This window comes from Trematomus bernacchii, unplaced genomic scaffold (assembly GCF_902827165.1).
Source record: "Trematomus bernacchii unplaced genomic scaffold, fTreBer1.1, whole genome shotgun sequence".
Taxonomy (NCBI): domain Eukaryota; kingdom Metazoa; phylum Chordata; class Actinopteri; order Perciformes; family Nototheniidae; genus Trematomus; species Trematomus bernacchii.
This window is the reverse complement of record NW_022987313.1, coordinates 11671504-11692225: the sequence shown is the minus strand read 5'-3', so window position 1 is coordinate 11692225 and position 20722 is coordinate 11671504. Positions and strand designations below refer to the sequence as shown.

At 44.1% G+C, this 20722-nt stretch overlaps 1 protein-coding gene across 1 annotated transcript in view; it reads left to right on the top strand.

Moving 5' to 3' along the window:
• Positions 1–20722, top strand: part of tiam2a (TIAM Rac1 associated GEF 2a) — a 127013-nt gene that overhangs the window by 29350 nt on the left and 76941 nt on the right. Inside the window, exons 17-20 of the mRNA XM_034123615.1 lie at positions 126–267; positions 353–400; positions 534–713; positions 869–2924. Coding sequence (XP_033979506.1) covers positions 126–267; positions 353–400; positions 534–713; positions 869–2910 — 2412 coding nt within the window. The 3' untranslated portion in view covers positions 2911–2924. The remainder of the gene's footprint in view (positions 1–125; positions 268–352; positions 401–533; positions 714–868; positions 2925–20722) is intronic.

Sequence of the window (20722 nt, the reverse complement as noted above, 5' to 3'; positions counted from 1 at the left end):
TATTGGATGATAATGGAGACGGTGCATCTTTATTTGCATTAAGTATTACTATGTTGATGGAGGCTTTTGCAGCTACTCATCACGTCATTGACTTATTCACATTCTCTTGTAACCCTCTCTTTCAGCTCCCAGTGGCCCAGCCTGTTCCCAGTGCTGTGGGTTTGGTGCCTCCTAACTTCCCTGTCAGTATGGGTATCCCCCCCCCAGGCTATGGGCCTCCACCACCCTTCATCAGGGCCGGCTTCAATGCCTCGCAGCCTCCGCCAGGTAAATAATGCAAATGCTTATATAAAGAATACATATCAGACTTACAGGAATTCAAAGCTAACAATAAATATGTTCTGCTTTGCAGGTTTTATGCAGGCAGCACAGACCGCAGCCATGAATGCCGCAGCTAATGGTGAGTATTTACGACATGATACCCTAATATGATATTTCATATTGTGTGTTAACAATTGACATGTCATTTCAAGGCTTAGTATTTAAATGTATTAGTTTGGATTAAATGTTTTTGTTCCCGTTCTCGTCTATAGCTCTGGTGCAGCCTTCATTGCTAAACAACCAAGATGCTGTCAAGGATTCTCCGTTCAGTGCCATGATTCCTCCGGCCGGCTTCATGGCCTCTATGTTCAACCAAGTCCAGCAAGCAACCAATGAAAAACCATTGCAGTCTGCAGACGGTATGGATGCTGCAGCAGAGCTTACGCTGCAAGGTGAGCAGATGCTAATGTGTTCCAGCATGAGAGACATTCAAATCGTTTTTGTCTGGTGGACACTTTGAGTGTTTTTATAAGCAGCCCTAAAAGGTATTTGTGTTTATCCAAAGAGAATAGTAACAATAATTTCTGCCATTGTGATTTGTCCCCAGGCATGCAGAACGCAGTGCGCAGTGGGATGGGTCTCCTTGGCATGCACCCCACAGCCTCCCTCGGCCACCAGCTGCATCAGTCTGCTCTGACCGGCCAGAGGATGCCTGGCCTGCTGCCTCTGGATGTTCGACCCAACATCCTCCAGCCCGGGGCAGCAGCCCGCTTCCCACTCCTCATGCAGCAGGGGCCCATCCAGCAGGTTGCTGGCCTGCTCGAGAGTTCCCTCCAGGCTCAAGCCCGTGCCAGGGTCCCCTTCTCTCAGCTGGACCCCTTCAACAGGGTCCCAAACCTCGCCAATGAAAGTGTGTCCAAGCCAGAAGACGAGTCTTCCTCTGGAGCTGATGAGGGCAAAGACCAGGACTACCGATTCCCTCCAATGGAGAAGCCGAGCACAGGCCTGCTGAGGACCCCTCCACCAGACCATAGGGAGGCCCTTGGAGGTGGCAGGCCTCCCTTGCTCCAGACCCCAGGGGCTCAGCCAGGCAGAAGCAGCCTGGTGGGACGACTGCAGGCTCTCGCAGGCTTCACCCCTGATAACCGCTGGAACCAGACCAGAGGGGACTTTGATGAACGAGATAGCATGCGAGCAGGCCTCCAGGCCCCAAGCCCTGCAAAAGGCTTCCAGGAGGAGCGGCCCCCATCTGGACAGAACTTCCCCAATCGATTTGAAAGCCGTCCTGGGACAGCAGTGGGAGCAGCAGGGGGAGCCGCAGGTGTTTCAGGCAATGCTGTAGCTGTTGGGGGGCCGCAGGCCTGGAACCGCAGTAGCAGTAGTAGCAATAGTAGTAGTGGTGCTGCTGCTGTTGCTACAGCACCTTTTGACAGCGAACAACATCAAGACCTAGATGAGCGAAGACGCCCGTGGGACAGGCAGAGAGACAGAGATGAAAGAGAAAGAGAGAGAGATTTTGACTTCAGGAGGGAGATGAACGGTAACCGCCACAGCCGAGAGAGAGAGCGGGACCGAGACAGGGACAGGGACAGGGAGCGAGGCAGAGACCGAGACCGCAACAGAGAGCCTGAGCGCGACAGAGAGCGCGACAAGGAGAGAGAGCGCGAGAGGGATCGTGATCGTGGGGGGTGGACGCCTCTCCTCCCTCTGCCCACACCTCTGCTTCCAACTCCAACGCTCAATCCCAATCTGACCCTGAACCAAGGCAAACTGCTGGCACCGCTTAAATTGAACCCCCAGATTCAGTCACGGTTCCAGTCCCCGCTCCTGCCTCAAGCTCATGCCAAACCCTCTCTGTTGGGTCTGCCCCCGTCAGAGGTTCAGATTAAGTCTCCACCTCCTTCCGAGAGCCAAGCAGCTGTGCCAGAGTCAGAAAGCCCGGCTCTGTCTGAGACACCGAAGGCCCACTCCCCACCCCCAGCCCAATCACCTGACTGCTCACCTGACAACAAAGATCACAGCCCATTAGCTGAGTCTCACAGCCAGGCCAAGTCTTCACCACAACATGAGACTCCTCCACAAACAGAATCACCATCCCTATCCCCGGCCCAGTCCCCTGAAAAGACCCCTGCTCAGTCCCCGGCTCAGGCTGCAAGCCTGTCCCCGGCCCAATCCCCAGCACTGTCCCCAGACCAGTCGCCCTTCAAAACCACTGCTTCCCCAGACACTGAGACCCCAAGCCAAGCTTCGCCGCTGATTGAGGCCTCTTCCCAGGACTCACCTGTGGCCTTCACACAAGCCGTCAGCCCTCCTGAAGAGACTCCCTCTCTGGAGGAGCAGGAAAGCCCACAGAAAGACGAGGACGAGGAGGAGGAGGAGGAGGAGGAGTCACAAGAGAGAGCCTCCTCCCCCCAACCCCAGTGGGTCAACGGAGCTGGGATGGACAATAGTACAGGGGCCGAATCTACACCCGAGGCCTCTCCCGAGCCCACCGAAGAACCCTCTCCCGACTCTGCGCTCCCTGAGAGCGATCCGGAGCCGGAGCGGCTCGCCTCCCCTGAGGACGTAGACAATGAACAGAGTGAGCCCATGGAGGAAGCTGCGAGTCAGCCAGTGGTAGACACTGTCACAGACACTGAGGGGACATAATCATCACTCAGTAGGTAAAAGATCATTTTGTAAAGTTGTCTCTTCTTCTCTGTACTCATGTCAGCAAACCACCACACGGGACATGGCGAATACTGACTCATGTCAGTTGCTGTCTTATAACCAATAACAAATGATTTTATCTCTCACAAATACCAGTGTACTTAAATAGATGGCTCATTAGCTGATTTACCGATAGACCATTTTTCTTTGTGTTTTTATTTCCTTTTTTAAGTTGTAATGCAACCCCATACGATTTAATGAATCTAAGCTTGGCGAGTTTTATTGAATTGCCTACCAAACTGTTTCAATTGTATATGGGGGAAAATGCGCTTTGACCTTCCTATGGAAGAAAGTTAAACATCCTGGCTGTTTGACAACGGATCGAATACACACAATACTTGAAAAAGGCAGTTGCTGGCCCATTTTCTATCTCCTCTTCTTTTTAAAATGCTGCTGCAAAGTTTTCAGTGAATGCTTTTGTGGTGTCCTACAATGCTTTCTGTTTCCACGCAGAAAAAAATAGCCTGCATACAGCGAGACAAGTACAGATGCTTATAATTGGCGAAAATGAACATTATTTAAGATGAAAACATGAAAATGTTGTATCCCCAAAATAAATGTCTGTAATTTGTTTCCAATTATACATTGAACACATACAGGAAATAACATGCCGGGGGGAGAAAAGGAACAGAGGCATGTTCTCATGTTGGGTGCATATTGTTTTAGTTTGAAATAAACATACTTTGTCTGTTTTAAAAGAAAAAAACATGCTTTAGGACTGTTTTCTGACCCAGGACCAGTGGAAACTCAGACTGCTTTACAGACTCTAACACACTCAGCCAATCTGACGTTCTCGTAACTCAAGTTGCTGCTATACCATCCATCCAGAGCACTTTGTTGGATGCAACCGTGGGACTTGTAGTTTTTTTTAGTGTCTGATGAATTCTGTTTCCTAAGCTTTTGCTGGGTGACTGTTGAGGATGGGATTGTGCCTTTTTTTGAATGGATTTGTCGATCATGATGCTACCCAACACTACTGTGCGATGTACCCCAGACTCAGTTTCAGACCGCTCTATGAACACAATGCTACCTGCACAGAATTGACTGGCCTACCGTTTGAATGGTAGCTGGGGCGCTTTGTACAGCACTCGCCTAGAGAACACGTCTCAAATATACTCCATCGTTCTGTGCATGCAGGCCTGTAGCCATGTTTTAACCTCCTTGTCTCTCTTTTGTCATTTCATACTTGTAGTGCTTTTCTGTTGAGACATACTACTAGAAATCCATAGTCTGCTCTCAAACCAAATGTCTACTACCGGAGTTGTGATGTTGAATAAAAGTTGAAGGTGCATCGGATTTTTACCCCTCTTATTGTCGTGAATCCTGACCCAGGCTGATCAGATGACTTCTCCCACACACAATAGAATATGAGTAGTTCTAACCAAAGGAAATGTATATAGATCATGTGACATGCATATCTACTATGATACTTTTTGTATAGAATATAAAACACCCAAATTGTAGGCAGTGACTTCACTAGATGTCTTTTTAGGTCACTTACTCTAAGGCAAGCGTAATTGGAAAGAAAACTTGAACTCCCTTGAGATCTGAGATGCTGAACAAAGGCCATTTCCACACTGTCAAAACACTGCAGTGTATTGTTTCCCACGCCTAGCAATAAAGGTGTAGATGACAACCACATGCCCTCACACTAAAGTAGAGTTTATATTCACAATAATAAAGAACTTGTGAATTATTAAAATAGGAAGAACAAGGTGCAGAAAAGAAAGGAAGCCTGAAAGACTTCTCAGACGCCTTCCCAATTTAATCAACAATGACATTATCTTATTAAAAAGATGGCAAAGAACACAGCACAGGGAATATCTATAAACAAAAGCAAGTATAAAGACACGGTAAGAATACAACTAAAACGATCAACCTACTGAAGCCAAGCTGAGAGCAAACTAGGGACAGTTCCTATATAAGAAGAAAAAACACATAGCTGCCATCTGGCTCAACAGAACAAAAGGGTAAGGAGGGGATAAACAAATGAGGTTGATGTGGAGGAAGTAGGAGATGCCTTAGCCTCCCCCCCCCTGCACTGCCCTGGCTGCTACAGCTGGAGAAAGTGCTGACACAGCCCATGCTAGCACCAGGCCCCTCTTCATAGTCCTTTATGGCCCTGCTCGTGTCAAAATACACAAGCTAGAGGATTAATTTAAACGCTGTTGCCGCTTCAGCACTTTTATTCTTATAGGGGGGGAAACTAGGAGAAAGGCAGCTCATTGTGCTGCATAATCGTCCGCCAATTACACCTGAGTTTAGCCTGCTAATCCAGACGTGAATACACAGAAATAAATGTGTCATGGTTTGGCATCTAGAGACCTGTAGAGGATAAAGTCGAGCTCTAGCAGACTGTTGTGTTTCTCCTAGTGTAACTCGATCTATACATTTCCACCTGGCTCCCGAAGGCCCGGGCAGACAGCCAGGTTGAGCCCCCTGCTGACCCCCCCTGCAGAAAGATGTGACAGGCTGAGCATCAACCACTATCTGCCCAGAAACAGATATACATTCACACAGCAGTTGGCTAGCCCTCCCTTGGCCAGCAATAACAAATAAATCCTCTCTGTGGAGGCGCAGCATCCTTCAGTTATTTATCGGTGGTGAAATAAAGAGCATGTTTGCTAAAGTGGATCAGGATCTGTTAACGTTATTATAGCCAGTATAACCAACAGGGACAGCCGTGACTCACTCGGCACATTTGCACATCACTCCCATGTTATACTCCATATAATCCCAGAGCCAACCCCATGGGAGCAATGCACAGTGGGCCTGACCTTAGATTAGCATTACGGCTAATGAGCGCCCCTAAACTATAATGGACTGGAATAATAATACATTGCTAATGCATGACCATGTGGTAGTGCTTATGTGTAGCCCTTGCTCATACACAGAGGTTCCCGGCTGTGAGGAAGTCAATTAGACAGAGTTAAGATTTATCTTGTAAATAAGTTTAAATATGACCTGGGGAAGTCATAACAGTCTGATAATGCCTGAAAATGTTCAACGTCAAGGCCTGATTTACTCCAAATGGTGCGTTTCAATTAGTTTTAAAGACTAGTGGTGCATTTCCACCACTTATATTGTCCTCCTGTTGCTGATAAAAGGCACACAGTCTGTGCATGTGCCGCGTCAGTTCCACAGCTGACCATTTGGGGGCAGTGTGGTACTGCAGCTCCCCCCCTCATTACAGCAGGCAGAGGACTGTTGCTCTGAGCAGACTGGGTTTCTTGAAGTGCGACAGCTCAAAATCTGCAGTGCTCACCTCTCCTACCTTCTGTGCTTCACTCTCAGGGAGACAAATAAAAGCCCACCAGTGCCATGGAGGGGTATATCTACACATGAAATTCCCTCCTTTGAAATAACAACAGGCTCAGCGTTAAGATAAGGGCGTAGAAAATTGCCGAATCTTCACGGTGCCACTGTGCTGAAATTGATACCTTCTTCCATACCTTTTTTTCAAATCAATACAGGCGCGCTTTGACAAATACAAAGAGGTGATTTTAGTGTGAGACTTGGCCAGTTTCTCCTGCTTCTCAGTTGCTGCATTCTTTAATTGATTAAAGCTATTGATTAGGGCTCCAAAAGCCTCTAGACCAAAATCAGCCTCCATCTATCAGCCATGGCCAGATATCATATTTGAGTCTGTGCCAAGCGGAGGGCGTTAGCGTGGCTGCTGACACGAATAAATGGGCATGAGAGATTCAGAGCTCGAGCAAACAAACAGAGACATCTATCTTCCGTCCACCTAGTTATGCAGAAGAGGAATCCCCTATCTCTGCTCGCTCTCCACAGCCACAGTAATTACTCACCACTGTGGGAACGTACGGTTCCTCTGCATTCAGAAAGCCAGTCTGCCCGGCTCCCCGTTATCAGAGCCAGCAGGCTTTAACGGACTGGGTCAAGGCGTCTAAAGTTCCCCACACCTCGGGGCAAATTGGCTGAGAGAGGCAGCAAGTTCAGGGGGATCAGGGGCTTGCTTAGGGGTCCTGCAGCAGGGTGTGTACCCACCAACATCTTCACGTTCTCACTCTCTTTTTAAGTCCCATTAGGAATTTTAATCAATGCTGCCAAAGGGGGATTTTTGTTTTGCTTTTTTAAAATTAGAAAAGGAAAGAAATCACACTGCAGAAAGATGTGAGGCCGATGCTGTCGCCATTATGGCCTTCCTCAAACAGACAGAAAACACTGCGAATAAATACACAACAGGTGACGGGTACAATCATGTTTTAATGAGTAATTTGAACGACTTTGGTTGGGCCATCCAACAACTGTTGGATGGATGAAATGACATTGGTATATTCATGGTCCTCAGAGGATGGATTCTTAAGACTTAGGTGATCACTAATGATTCGTCTAGCACAAATGGACCTCATGGTGGGGCTATAAGATGAGTCAACGGCTCCCAAAAGTCACAAGGATTCATCCTCTGGGGACCATGAACGCCTGTACAACATTTCATAGTAATATATCTAATAGATGTTATGGTATTTCAAAGTGTTTGACACCAATCGACTGAAAGACTGGCATTGCCCACACCTAGAGCAGTGATTCTCCCATTGGCTGAAAATAAACGTGTATTTCTACCCAGCTCATTGTTACATGTTTTTCCCACGACACACAACATCCGATTAGTCACTCATCCCATTGACATAAGCATCCTCTCGTAGATAAAGTAAGTAAAACTGCAGCACAAGTCCCGTCAACACTTCAGTCCTTTTGATGTTGGTTGCCAAAGACCTTTATTTGAACCACCATGTGGCCAGTTAGTACTTCACGATGAATTATAAACATGGCCGTGTTAGCTTAGCATGTGTGTTGATGTTTCTTTCTTTAGGCTCCCCAGTGATAGGCAAAAGGTTCATCCAATACAAACTCATTTCCAGCTTGTTGATTGTTCTCCTCTTCAGAGAGAGTGCCGCTCCACTTTAGTTTTTTAATGGAGCAATATGTCTCGTATTTCACCTCAACGTTCATGAGTACTTTTCATTTCAACTTCTCTCTGGGGATTTGTTAGCAACTATTTTCTTCTTTTTTTCCCCCGTCAAGCCAGGAGCAGAATGAGAGAAGGACTGTGTTTGCCAAATCAGTGTGTGTTTGCATACTGAGAAGGTGTGTGTGTGTTATCAGGGACAAGCTTGTCACTGAATACCTTTTTTCCTACACACATAACTAAATGTGCGTGTTTTATTGGCAGCGGTGCCACATTTGTAACTATAATTAAACCCATTTGCGGGAATTTGGTTTACACAGGCAGAGACAGTACACTCCCGTTTTACAATCGATGTCTGTTGTCTCTGTTAACACCGTTAGTCCCTAATCTTCTGTTAGTGGCACCAGTGTCAGTAAACATACATCATCTGTTTACATGTGACTGTCTGCTCTGTTAGCGCTCCTGCTTCTCCTCTCAAACAGTCTGCCGCTCATCCTGGGTGCACTGTGGGGTCATAAGAGGTTAAAGGTCAAACAGACACAGAGAGGAGTCTGGGGAAAAAATGCAGGAGAGGGTAGTCAAGGAGATGAAAATGAGCTACAAACACCTTTTTTTATGATTTTCAGAGGCATGTTTCACGGCAGGCGGAGTGTTGTGTGTAATGTGGGTGACAGGGGAGTTTATTAAATCTGCCAACACAAAGACAAGGATATGTGTGTGTTTGGGGGGGGGTAGCTGAGATGCTGAGCAAGCTGGGTGAGCGTTTGATAGCTCAGCACTTTGCGTATGAAACATGAAATGTATCAGTAAAGACAGGCAGGTCTCCAGCTGTCAGTCTTGCATCAGTCTCATGCGAGTGGGCACATCATTTAACAATCCTCCCTCTGCATTCACATCACTTTTTATCATTATGTATTTGCATTCCTCTGCAGCTAGAGAGTGATTGAACCTCACACATTCACGTAACAGACATTTTATACCCCCTCTTTGTTCTCATGTGTCGTCTACCTCTGCGTATCTGTCATCATTTGGAAACGAAGACCTTATAAAAGCTGCCTATTAAAAGGCTGACTCAGGTTCTTCCTGCAGATGTGACACCTGGTTCATCCACCTACAAAACAAGCCTCATTGTTTCCGTGAAGTGTGTGTGTGTGTCTACCTGCCCACACACATGACTCTTATTTGTTCGCCCCCGCTCTTGTTGTTTGTTAGCATGGTGCTAGCTGGTAATTAGCCCTGAAGGCCTTGTTTGTTTACGCTGGCAAGAAGCAGCAGAGTACCTCCTGGGAGTCGGAGGCGTCACTCAGAAGTGTGCACGAGAGACGGAGCAGACGGTGTCAGATGAAAAAAGATAGGAAATTCCTGACTCACCAGAATCACGCAGTAGGGAGTGCATGAGGTGGGGGGAAGACGACAGATTTGTAAGGATCAAACCCGGTGGTGTCTGCGCCTGATGTTTTTCAGACGTGTTTATCACTTACATCCATATGTAATCCTATCAGGCGTTTGAAGTAGAGTTGGACTGACTTGGGGGCTTTTGAAGGCAGATAGGCCTACTGAAGTTATTTTAAATTAAGCCGCCAGACTTTTAGGCCAATATTACACAACATCTCCTCCTTTAAGCCTACTTGTGTCTGATCAAGCCGTGGATTTTATTTACACAGATTTTGAGATGTGTTTGCGAGTAAGATGAATGGAATTTGTGGCACTCTTAGAATTGAAAAGCTACTCTAAAAATCACCAAAAGTGAGTTTAAACTGAACTGAAATCAAACATTTGATATGTTTAATATAACATTTGAATAAAAAGCAACCAAGCACTGTGATGCTACGGGGGGGGGGGGGGGGGACGACGACACACACACATTACTCTCTCGTTCAGTTACTGTAGCGGGCCCTCTGTGAGTTTACAGCAGGACCACCAATCAGCTCCTATCTTCACAGTAACTCGGAGCTTCTTTCATTTAACCCTTCACATTCAAACAGAAACTGAACAGGCATATTCGAAGGATTATTTCTTTCGAAATGTTATTTTAAATACAATTAAATCAAGTTATTTTGGTAAAACTAATGAAAAATATAACTAAAAAATATTTAAAAAATATATATTACATTTTTTTATTTTTTTTTTTATGTTTTTAAATATTATTTCGTAGAATATCTTAGTCCCTCAGAGAGGACCTAGAGGGCCCTGACGGCTCGCCACTGCTCAGACCGAAGTGAAGTAGACTGTAGCACTGTTGTATCTCTTGGCTGTAACACATCTTAGGTCACTATGGGTGTATTGATTAATACCCAGAACATTGGTAACAGTGACATCATGCTGCAATGCTGTAACCTTGGGAATTTAAACAACAACTTGTTGCAAAGTGCTTTTTCTATTGACACGCTGGTATTGATCCTTAAATGTATGGATTGATTGATTTTTCTACCTGTTAGTTCCCACTCTAAAAGGCGGTGCGATAGTTGTTGGAAAAAAAACAATGAATGCCAAATAATCAGTGTTTCAGATCATATTAGATTTAAGGCAAGATAATACTTCCTCATCCTATTTGTTATACTGTGTTATGTTGCAACCCAGTCTCTCGGCATTTCGTTATTACATTTTGTGACTATAACACGAAATGCCGTGAGACTGGGTTGCATGGTGGTACATCTTAATCCTAATACTGTCACACTTTGTTCTTGTTTCAAGATTCTCTTTCTTATAAAACTTCTGAAATAAGAGGAACGTATTCAGTGACCCAGGCCCATCTTCACACTTTGTTCTTTTTTCTTTATTAGAGGAAATGGGCTAAATCTGACAAAGAACACCCGTCATCGTACATGTTCTGAATTTGAAATTTGTACTTGGACAGCATTACTTTTAGACACAAAGAAATACCCGTATATTAAGAGTCTTCGAACAGTTTGTATTTCAAATGTAAAATTCCCCTTTCTTCATTTTAAGACAGCAGAATTGAGCCAGTGTCCTGCTCAGGAGTAGTTAACCCGCGTTCAAACCCTCCCTCCTGCTGTCCTCCAATCTGTCCAGTGTGTGTGTGACAGTGTGTGTGTGCCACTTTGTCAATATCACCCACAAGGGTTCCCCTGCCACCCCGCTGATGGGGATTAAACATTCATGATCATGTTTATTAATGACCAGCAGGCATCAGGGATCTCCAGGCTGTCACACACACATAGCAAATACACACATTTTATTACTTTTTAAAACACACACACACACACACACAAGCACGCACACACACACACGCACGCACGCACGCACGCACGCACGCACGCACGCACACACACACACACTTTTCACTCATACTCCTACACACAGCCTCTTATATTATCCCACCCACACAGACACACTTTCTGTTTAATTTGGCAGTTAGCTCTGGAGTGTGTGTGTCTGTGTGTGTGTGATATGGATCTCCTGGCCTGTACAAAAGAGAGGGAACAGATTTCCTGTCTCTCCGGACCGCCGTTTCTGAACCCTCCCAAGGGTGGAAGGATGGACTGGAGGGGAGGACCTCGCTGAGAAACATCTGTGACGGCCGGCCCCAGCAGAGACTGCAGTGTGACGGGGCCTACCGACAGCAGCTGTCACACCAGTGTGTTAGATAGAGAGTGTGTGTGAGTGTGTGTGTCTGTAATCAGGGTTGAGAAGTCCGTGACCTAGAGGAGATGTAGGGGAAATACTCTCAGCCTCTTCCTTCCTGTCCCCCTTTGTCATTATGTTCCTTTAAAGGTCCTGTTTTTCATCAATATATTATAGGTCTCAGATATATACAAACATGTCTCTGAAGTGTTGGGCTCCAAATACCAAACAGATCATTGCAGCATCCCATAATCCTCTCTGTTTCAGCCATGTTTCAAAAGAGCTGATTCTCTGTCTGTTACTTTAGATGAAAATAAGGAGCCACTCCCCACGCCCCTCTGAGAGATATTTGGTTAAAAAGAACACAATGGTGCTCTAGGAGGAGATTCAGGTGATGAGGTGACATTATAAAGTGGCCAAAATCTGATCAGCTCATTTTCAGACAGGTTTTTATATAAATGGATCAGGACAAAAATAGAGAGAATCTTTGTTCCTGAAACGTTCAGAATCTCTTTACACAGAGGGGACACATGTTGATGTATAAAAGACTGGAAAAAGTGGATTTTGCACAATAGGTGACCTTTACATTCTCATTGAGACATAGTTGTAAATGATCAGGTGGGTAAACAAATAAATTATCATCATAACATTTATATAATACCATTTATTTCATCCCTTTGTCCTCTTTGGATGTAATATAATAAAAAACATGCTTGGCCCTGCAGCCTCTGCAAATGAAATGAGTGATGAGCAGAGCTGACGCTGCGATTCCCACCACCTCATCCCATAATGCATCTGTTCTGTCTCCCTACCGTCTCTCCATGGTGGGACTTTTCCACCTCTCCCCCCGTCTTTTCATCCCCCTATTCTTCCCCTCATTATTCTTTCCCCCTGCTTCCTCTCCTTATCCTTTTTTATCCCTTTGCCTCTCCAGTCTCCATCTTTTTTTTGTTTTACTCTCCAGTGAAGCGCTTCGTGGTCTGGTTAGATTCCCTGGCAACTGAGCCTCCCAATAGGATGCCAGTTTCATAAAACCAAATAAGAATGCATTTGAAAAAGTAAGGTTATTTGAGGTTGAGTTTCCATCATGTCTGAAGAGGCTACAGAGAGCACGGAATTACACTTCAAACTGCAGGAAATTAAGTGAATTAACCCTTTTAGAGGAAAATGGCCAGTTAATTGGTGCTGTTACCTGCTATAATAAGAATATTGACTCGTATAAAACTACCTTCTGTCCTTTTGTGAACTTCTCCTAGCACTTACTTACATTTTCTTTGTTGCGTAAAGGTCATTCATTAAAAGCAGAGAGGTTTTAGCAGCTGAAAATAAAAATCTACGGCTTTTATTATGTAAAGAATATTATATAAATATTATGTCAAACAGTTAGGGACTACTTTCTCTGTTTTTGTTTCATTCTAAATGTGTGACTCCATTTGGCAGCCTGAATACATCTGCATAATTGTGTTAAATGGTATTTTATTTAATCTGTAATAAAACACAAACAGCTTTTTGCTGCCAACATTTAAATCTTCTGACTTTGAATAATGATGCTTTTTTCTGCAAAGTGTATGCTAATGACAAAGCAAATGCCAGAAGTAATGACATATCAGGGGAAACATGGAGGAGCTTGAAGTGTGCACTGATGCCAAACAACTGACAGCAGAACACTGACTATAATGCAGTACAACTATCCTGCAACAAATGTCAGAATAAAGTGATTTTCAAATGGAAGCTAATCTCAGGACAGGAGCCAGTCGTGACCTTTGCGGGGAAAGCAGAGGAGGGTCAGGGGGGGAAGTGCAGAAGGTTTAAGTCGTTGCTAATAAGTAAGCAGACACTCTGCTCCTCTGCCATTTTCGTCCTCCCCCATCGTCTTCCTCCCCCCACAACCTGAGTGTCTCATGAGACACCAGGGAGAAAATGAGAAACATGAATCTGAGTTTCTGGTCAGATGAAACCATTCTGAGCTGGGATGTGGAGTTAAGTGGGGGAGGCTGACTGAGGATGGGGGAGGTAGGAAAGAGGGGAAGAGGGGTGGAGGCCGAGCAACAGCTAAAGGATAACTCCACCTTATTTTAACGTGGGTCTTACTGCCTAGTTATGTTGCCATGTGAACGGGTAGGAGGTGCGAGAATAAAAACAGGAGATGGACAAAATAACAGAAACATTTCATAATCAACATTAGCTTCCATCATCCTGAAGAGTAACCAATGTAACCAATATCACATTTTAATGAATGGTTTGAGGTTTATATCATATAGGAAATGGGTTTGTATGTTTTTAAGGTTTAATAATAGTCTAATACATCTGAAGTGGCCAGCGTTTATATTCCAAAGAGTACTAATCTTTTGATTTCAAACAGGGCAAAGATATAGTCCCAAAATAACCATTATTGGCATCTAGATGACCAGACCAGTTTGTATCAGAGCTGTTAAAAACTATTGCTACTCACTGGTTAGATTAATCCTGTTGTGCATTATTCAATTGACTCAGTGTTATCTATGCCAACATGTTCACATGGAGCACTGGAGTCCCATCACTGGTAAATCACCATCGGTTTAACTAACAAGAATCAGACCTAGAGCAGCTGCACTGCCACAAATGATTTACTGATACACGTCAAACGCAATAAATCAATGAAAAAAAAAAACATGTGACAGAATAGTTATTAGTTCACAACAAAAGCAGGTCAAGGCTGGAGACCTAAATAGAACGAGAAAGTTGGATTAACTTGCTATCTGGCTCCAGGGCATAACTAATGACATGTTTGAGCCCATGTTACTTCCACTCTTTGTACAGTTTAAGCTTGTATTCACCATTGAACTGGCCTTTACTGTGTAGTAGAAGTATGTAAAAGAAAAATACAGAAGTAAAAAAAACAAGCCATTTTCCAACTGCTTGACATAAGCCTGTAGCTTTCAGGCCTCTTTATGTTCTGGGCCCTGCAGCAGTTGCCCATGTTGGGAACATCAGTATGAGCTTAAAAGCTTTCTACGACCTCCCAAATCACCAGACCCAAACAACATTAAACCTGTTTAGAATGGGGAGACTTTGAGCCCTTCCTTCTTACAGAAAGCTGCAATATCCTGTTACCCACAGTTCTGGATTTGTACCGCAGCCGCACAAGACGGCGTACAGCTTCTTTGAAGGGGGGGGTGCTTCACTTTTTCTCATATACAATTTAGTTTTTGGTTATTTTGTCCATGCAAACACACAATCCCAGTTGTCTCCTGAGTGATATTCTGTGCCCTTTCTATGAAGAGGTTACCTTATACACACACTGTTGCCAAATTGAACACATACGCATGCCTGCACACAGAAACACACAGGAGAACTAATCCGATTTCACAGCCCAAATGAAAAGTCTCACATCCATGCACACATCCATTAGCTATTATTAGCTAAATAGGCTAATAGGTAAACACACACATACACCCCCACTAACACGCACAAAGAGCTGCTGTAATAAACACAAACACCAGGGGAGACCTCCTGCTGCAAATTGGAAAACGTGTTGAGTGCTTTTTCTTTTTGTTCACAGCTCCCCAAGGTAAATTCACAGTCCAAGAAGTGTGACTTTTGAAATAGAGCTTAAAAGCTTAATATTAATCTCACAAAAACTCATTTCAAACCAAATACAAGGACAATCATAGCTATTGGAAGCTTCAGACACTCTAGTGACAGAGTCGCTAATGCTAGCATAAACAAAGCTAGCATCCAGGACTGGCTTCCTGTACAACACAGTTAATAGTCATGAACCTTAAAGGTGGGGTAGGTAAGTTTGAGAAACCGGCTCGAGATACACTTTTTGTTATATTCCATGGAATGCTCTTAACATCCCGATAGCAATGAATATCTTAAGTGCTTTGAAAAAAAATCCATAAAAAAATGTCCTCTGTGGAAGCCGTAATACTGTAAAAAGTACGACCAATTATTTTAGCCGGGCCGGCTAAAATAACTGGATGGCCTACCTGCCTCTCAGCCTTCCATCTGTGCATAAACTTATCTCGTGCCCTCATTGGTCATGTGCGCGTTCGTGTGTGTTGGAGGAGGGGCTCTGTAAGGAAGTGGCAGATTTTCTCCGGTTGTGTATTTTCAAATTCTAGCGATCTCGAACCGGTTTCTCAAACTTACCTACCCCACCTTTAACCTTACAAACTAATAAAGTTAGCCAATTATGTCCTTGGAAGTAATGTTTGGTCCCAGTAAGACATGCTAACTATTTTAAAGCGTTACACAGTTTCATCTTACTTTTGTTTTTGTTTTCTCCAAAGGCTTCTCTGTTGCGTAGGCCTATCACTCTTACACTGTGTGGAAAACCAAAAAGCTTGAAACACCTGCCATAATAACTGAAGGTTATCCCCAAGGAGACATAAAAAAAACGCCTAACGGACTAAAACGCAGACAAAAGCGTGGAAATGTAAGCTCCTAATGGCACACAAACTAATGCATTGTAGCCAAGCACGCCTCCACGGGGCCTGTAAACAAACCAGTCCAGACAGTTTAGGGAGGAAGTGTCAGCTTTCAGCTCCAGGTCGTTCATTTTCCTACTTTGTTTAAAACCTGAGCAGCCAAACAGACAACCGCCTCGCTTCTTGGGTTTGGTTGCTTTCTGTTTCTCTGCGTCCGAGATGATGATTTTGTGGGAAAGACTCAGGAGCAGCGGGAGTGTTTCTAATTAAGTGAAATGAGCAGATTTTAACAAGGTAATTTTAACAACCCTGTGCTATGCTCCCTTCACATGGGTGTGAAAGTGTTTCTCAGCGGGGAGCGAGGAGGTAATGGCTGTGGGAACCTTACCTTATAGCGTACCGGCTCCGGGACCACTGCAGTCCTAATGGAGCCCATTCATTTCTAACACCTTCGATATTATGCTAGGGAGCCACAAAGGCCAGCGTTATCCCAATCATAGCTACATTAAGAGGTGACAAAGTTATTGTGAGGTTGCGTGTTGCAATTAAAGAATGCAATTAACACATTTGTCAAACTATGCTTTCACCTTTCTGCTGCAAGTTGTTTGTGTCTGAATTATATGGCTTATTTTCGGTGTCCATTATTGAATTAGAATGAGCTGAATTTAGCTTCAGCAGCGCCCAATACAAATCTCATTACACTTCAGAGTGAATGATTGCATTTGGATCATTGGAATCAGCCGCTGCCTTTTCTTTGACTCAATGGAGCTTTTGATTGTCAACGTACGTTTGTTGCCCTGTAATAAGTTATTCTCATTTGACTCCGTTTTGATCTTATGTTAACTTAATTAAGTGTCCCTTTATTTGCTCTGGATTCCCCTCCGCTGGCCTCTGGCTGGGGTTGCACTCATTCGACCAGGAGTAAAGAGATTTGAAGCAGCTTAAATTGTCACGCCAGCCCACAGCTACAGACTGCTTCCTTAGTCTCTTTCTGTGAGTCTATAAAAGACAAGGCTTGTCCAGTCCTGATCTTCCCACAGTCTCTCAATCATTTATATCCTTTCCTATCTCATGTTGTACATCACATGCTCTGTCATTGTCAATTCTGGCCTACTTTTGGTAATAGAAGATGTAGAAAAATGGGCACATGTTTGTATTTTCTTTGGTTGCATATTCAGTTAGAGGTCTGTGCCTCGGTGAGCTGTCCATCATCCGTCCATTAATATTTTTCCTTTCTATCTTTGGACATGGTACTGTGCCACTGTATGCCAGCTTTGACACGGCCTGATGGGAAGACAAACATGTTTTTTTTTAGGATAAGCGATGTTCTTGTCAGTCCCTGCTGAGTCACTCACCCTAAAAGCTAGAGAGAGAATCCAGGCAGCCTGATGTTTTTGAGCTAATGTAGGTGGGCAATTTCACCTCAGAGGAGTTGGTAAATGGTAGAAATTCAGGCAGATAAGACATCGGGGCTCACAGGGATCTGTTGTTAATTGAGTTTTCTCTGTGTAGTACTTTAGCCTTAAGGGATTTGGTAAAACTATTGAACAGATTTCACACAACAGATGCTCTTATGTATCCACAGAGTATCCGGGCTAGCAAGTATTGGGTTATTCCTTAAACTGGATTGACTTTATGGTTAGTGAACATTGTCATACAGTGGCGTGTTGGTTCGCCCAACACATGACATAAGTTGTGCTAAAATAAATGCATATCCAGTTTCCTGTACTGCATACAACGTGATAAAAGAGTAAAAGGGAATAAAAACATTGCCTGATTTTTATTCATTCATTATTGTTGGTGATTTTCAGACAGTATAAAATGTCAAATTGCGACTCAGAAATGTTTCTTGGAAGGTGATGTGGAACAGTGTCACTATTAGGCAGCAGTCAAACTAGTTTCCACATTATTCTCTCAATTTTTTTATTATTTTCCATCACAGGCTAGGAACTACTGCTTTACAGTGTATTGTTGTGTGTTACACACAAAGTATTAATTAATGCTGCACAATGTAGTATCCATTTTGGTTAGTTCCTTTCATTATGTCTCCTGCTTTCATCAGCTCCTTGTGTGAACTTCTTTGAAAAACTCCAGCACAATCACATTTTCTTTGCAGTGTCCTCAGGTGCAAATGTTGCCTTTATTTTCCACACTTTCATTTGACTCTTCTTTGTTTTACAGTCCTATCCTGCCATTCATCAAATGGCTGTCTCAATCTTTTCTCCATACACGGGAGAAAAGAGAAAAACCTAATTCAACTCCTCACTCTGTCTCACCCTCGTGACATTTTCTTCACCTAGAACTCAAGTAATCAACAGCTGCAGGCACACCCTGCCCCCCCCCCCCCTGCTCTCAGTAATGGCACATCCAGTCAGACAGACAGATGATGCAACGTGTGTGGGACAGATCCATCACACATATAGTTTCCTTCTCCAATACATCCAAACAGGTTATTTATCCTCTGATAACAAGGGCAGGCCTCTCTGTCGAGCATCTACCTGCTCCATCAGTCATCATCTACTATTACTGCACAAAATGAAACTGTGGCGGAGTGATTTTCACAGGTCCACAGTCCAAGGAATTTGTCCAAAATGGCAGTGTGTTGTACTCTTTTTAACATAATTTAAGTAAAAGGTTAATATTTTATCTAGCGTTAATAAAATCCCATTTATAGGGTGGTAAATCAGAGGCTTTAAGTGCTGCGTCTGTCCTTTAAAGACCTGAATAACACTGTTATGAGAGGTTGGCTGCTGTGACACACAGTTCACTCGTTGTCACCATTGATTTTTCATTACTTAGGCCCTCAGGAGTCTGCAAGCTATCACTTGGATCAGATCTGCCAGCTTCAATTAAAAGCCTTTCCAAGAAGGCCTGGCTTTTTCAGACCATATCTTCCCTTGTGTCCTCTTTTCTTTGATTTTCTTTGTCTATTGTGTTAGCTGCTGCCACCGCCTCTTTGTGTTTGTTTGGTGCTTTAATGTTGGCTACTGTATACAACAACAAGTAAGGAGTTGTTTGAGGGTGTGGCGGGAGGGTGTCTGATTATAGCCCTCCCTGTGTCTCCCACCTTATGACAACTTCTCTCCGGACGGAAAGCATCCGAACCAGCCTGCCTGCTTTAAAAGAAAAAACAGTATAAGACCATTTTCCCTGAGCCACAGCGAGTCATTAAAGGCTTCATGACAAATGAGCAAGGTAATAACGCGTGGGCGCAGAACAGGCCGGCTTTCATACAGTAGTAATAATGTCGCATCGGTACAATAGGCAGCAGTGAGGAGGGTGAGAAAATCACTTAGTAGGGGATCTGACTCCCCCCCCCCCCCCTACTCTCACATACAGTAACACACTCAGATACACATACTATTAGAGTGGCCATAACAGCAGGACAAAGGGGTGACAGGATGGCTGAACTGTTGAGAAGCCTCATTTAAAGGAAGGAGAAGGTGCTGAGGTGTTGATAAGTGTGAGTGTGTGTGTGCCCATACCTGCCTGTCTGCACATTTGTTTCGCGTCGGCAGAATAAAAAGAAACTGCTGGCCTAGCTCACTGTTTTTCTGCTCCCTGCTGTGTTTTAAAGCATTAAACTGGCAATACCAATATTTCAATCATCACTGATCCTCTTCCAGTTGTTCTTTTGTGACTTTATGGAAAAGACCTTCTCAGGGTTGTTGTCTTTTGTCAGAAAGTGGAGATGGGTGGCAGGATGTCCGTCAGAGCCAATTATGTTTAATGAGATGCGCAGTGACCAGAGCTCCGGAAAGCTGCCAGACGACACAGAGAGCCTCTATATGGCCAGAAAATATCCAGTATGCAGCACTGAACAACAACACATACTGGGTGGAGATCTACACAACGTCATTGGGAACACCCAGTGATCATGGTTGAAAATAATGGTTCTTCTGGACCAATAAAAAAGAGTATTTCTGATTTCTGATCCTGGGGTTACATCAGTGTTGGCTTCAACACACCTCCGCTTGGAGGGATTCACAACCTCATTGTCTGCATAACTCTTTACCACTTCTGAAGATGCATATTAGGATATGTTGATTTTGACTAATTACTGAATACCCTGTGGCTAAATACAGGTAAAAGATGCATTTGAGGCTCCTGTAAACAGATCCAGATTGATCTATAATGAAAGGAGTGGAGTATGCAGTATCTTTAGCTACAATGGGCAGCAGACAGATAGGATCTCCATTGAGACCCCACTATAGCAGCTGTAAAGAGGCTGATATGCAGATTAGACAGGTCTGGCTGGGCCGACACGCCTGGCCAAAGAGCCACATTATGAAACACAAGGCTGGATTTTGGTTTACGAGCATTGCTGTAGAGATTGTAGGAAGGAAGGCCTGGTCAGCGCAACTGTCTTATCAGGGAGGGGAGGCATTTGGTTGTGCATGACTGACAATGATAGAGAGAAAATGAAAGGGAGGGATGAATACTTAGACGCTCTGTGCAAGAATAACAATGACCATTCTCTTCTCTGGAAGCCTGTTCGATTGTCTGAGGAGACCAAACCTGTTTCCTATCAGTTCATTACTCCATGTGACAGATTGTTAGTGCTATGCAAAATATGCTCACCTTGTTCACCTTTCCAAGCAAAACAGCTGTCAGAGAACCTAAAGGCAGGACATGTTTTAAGTCAAGGGCCGCCAAACAGATCCTCATAGGACTACAGATCTAAATGTAACACTAAAAGTGGGTGAAAAAGTAAAACCTGATAAAAAATCACGTATGTTTAAATGTGCAATCTTGTCATCTGCCTATATCTGCGAGGATCTACATGGACTGCACGCACATACAACTTTGTGTGAACACGTAT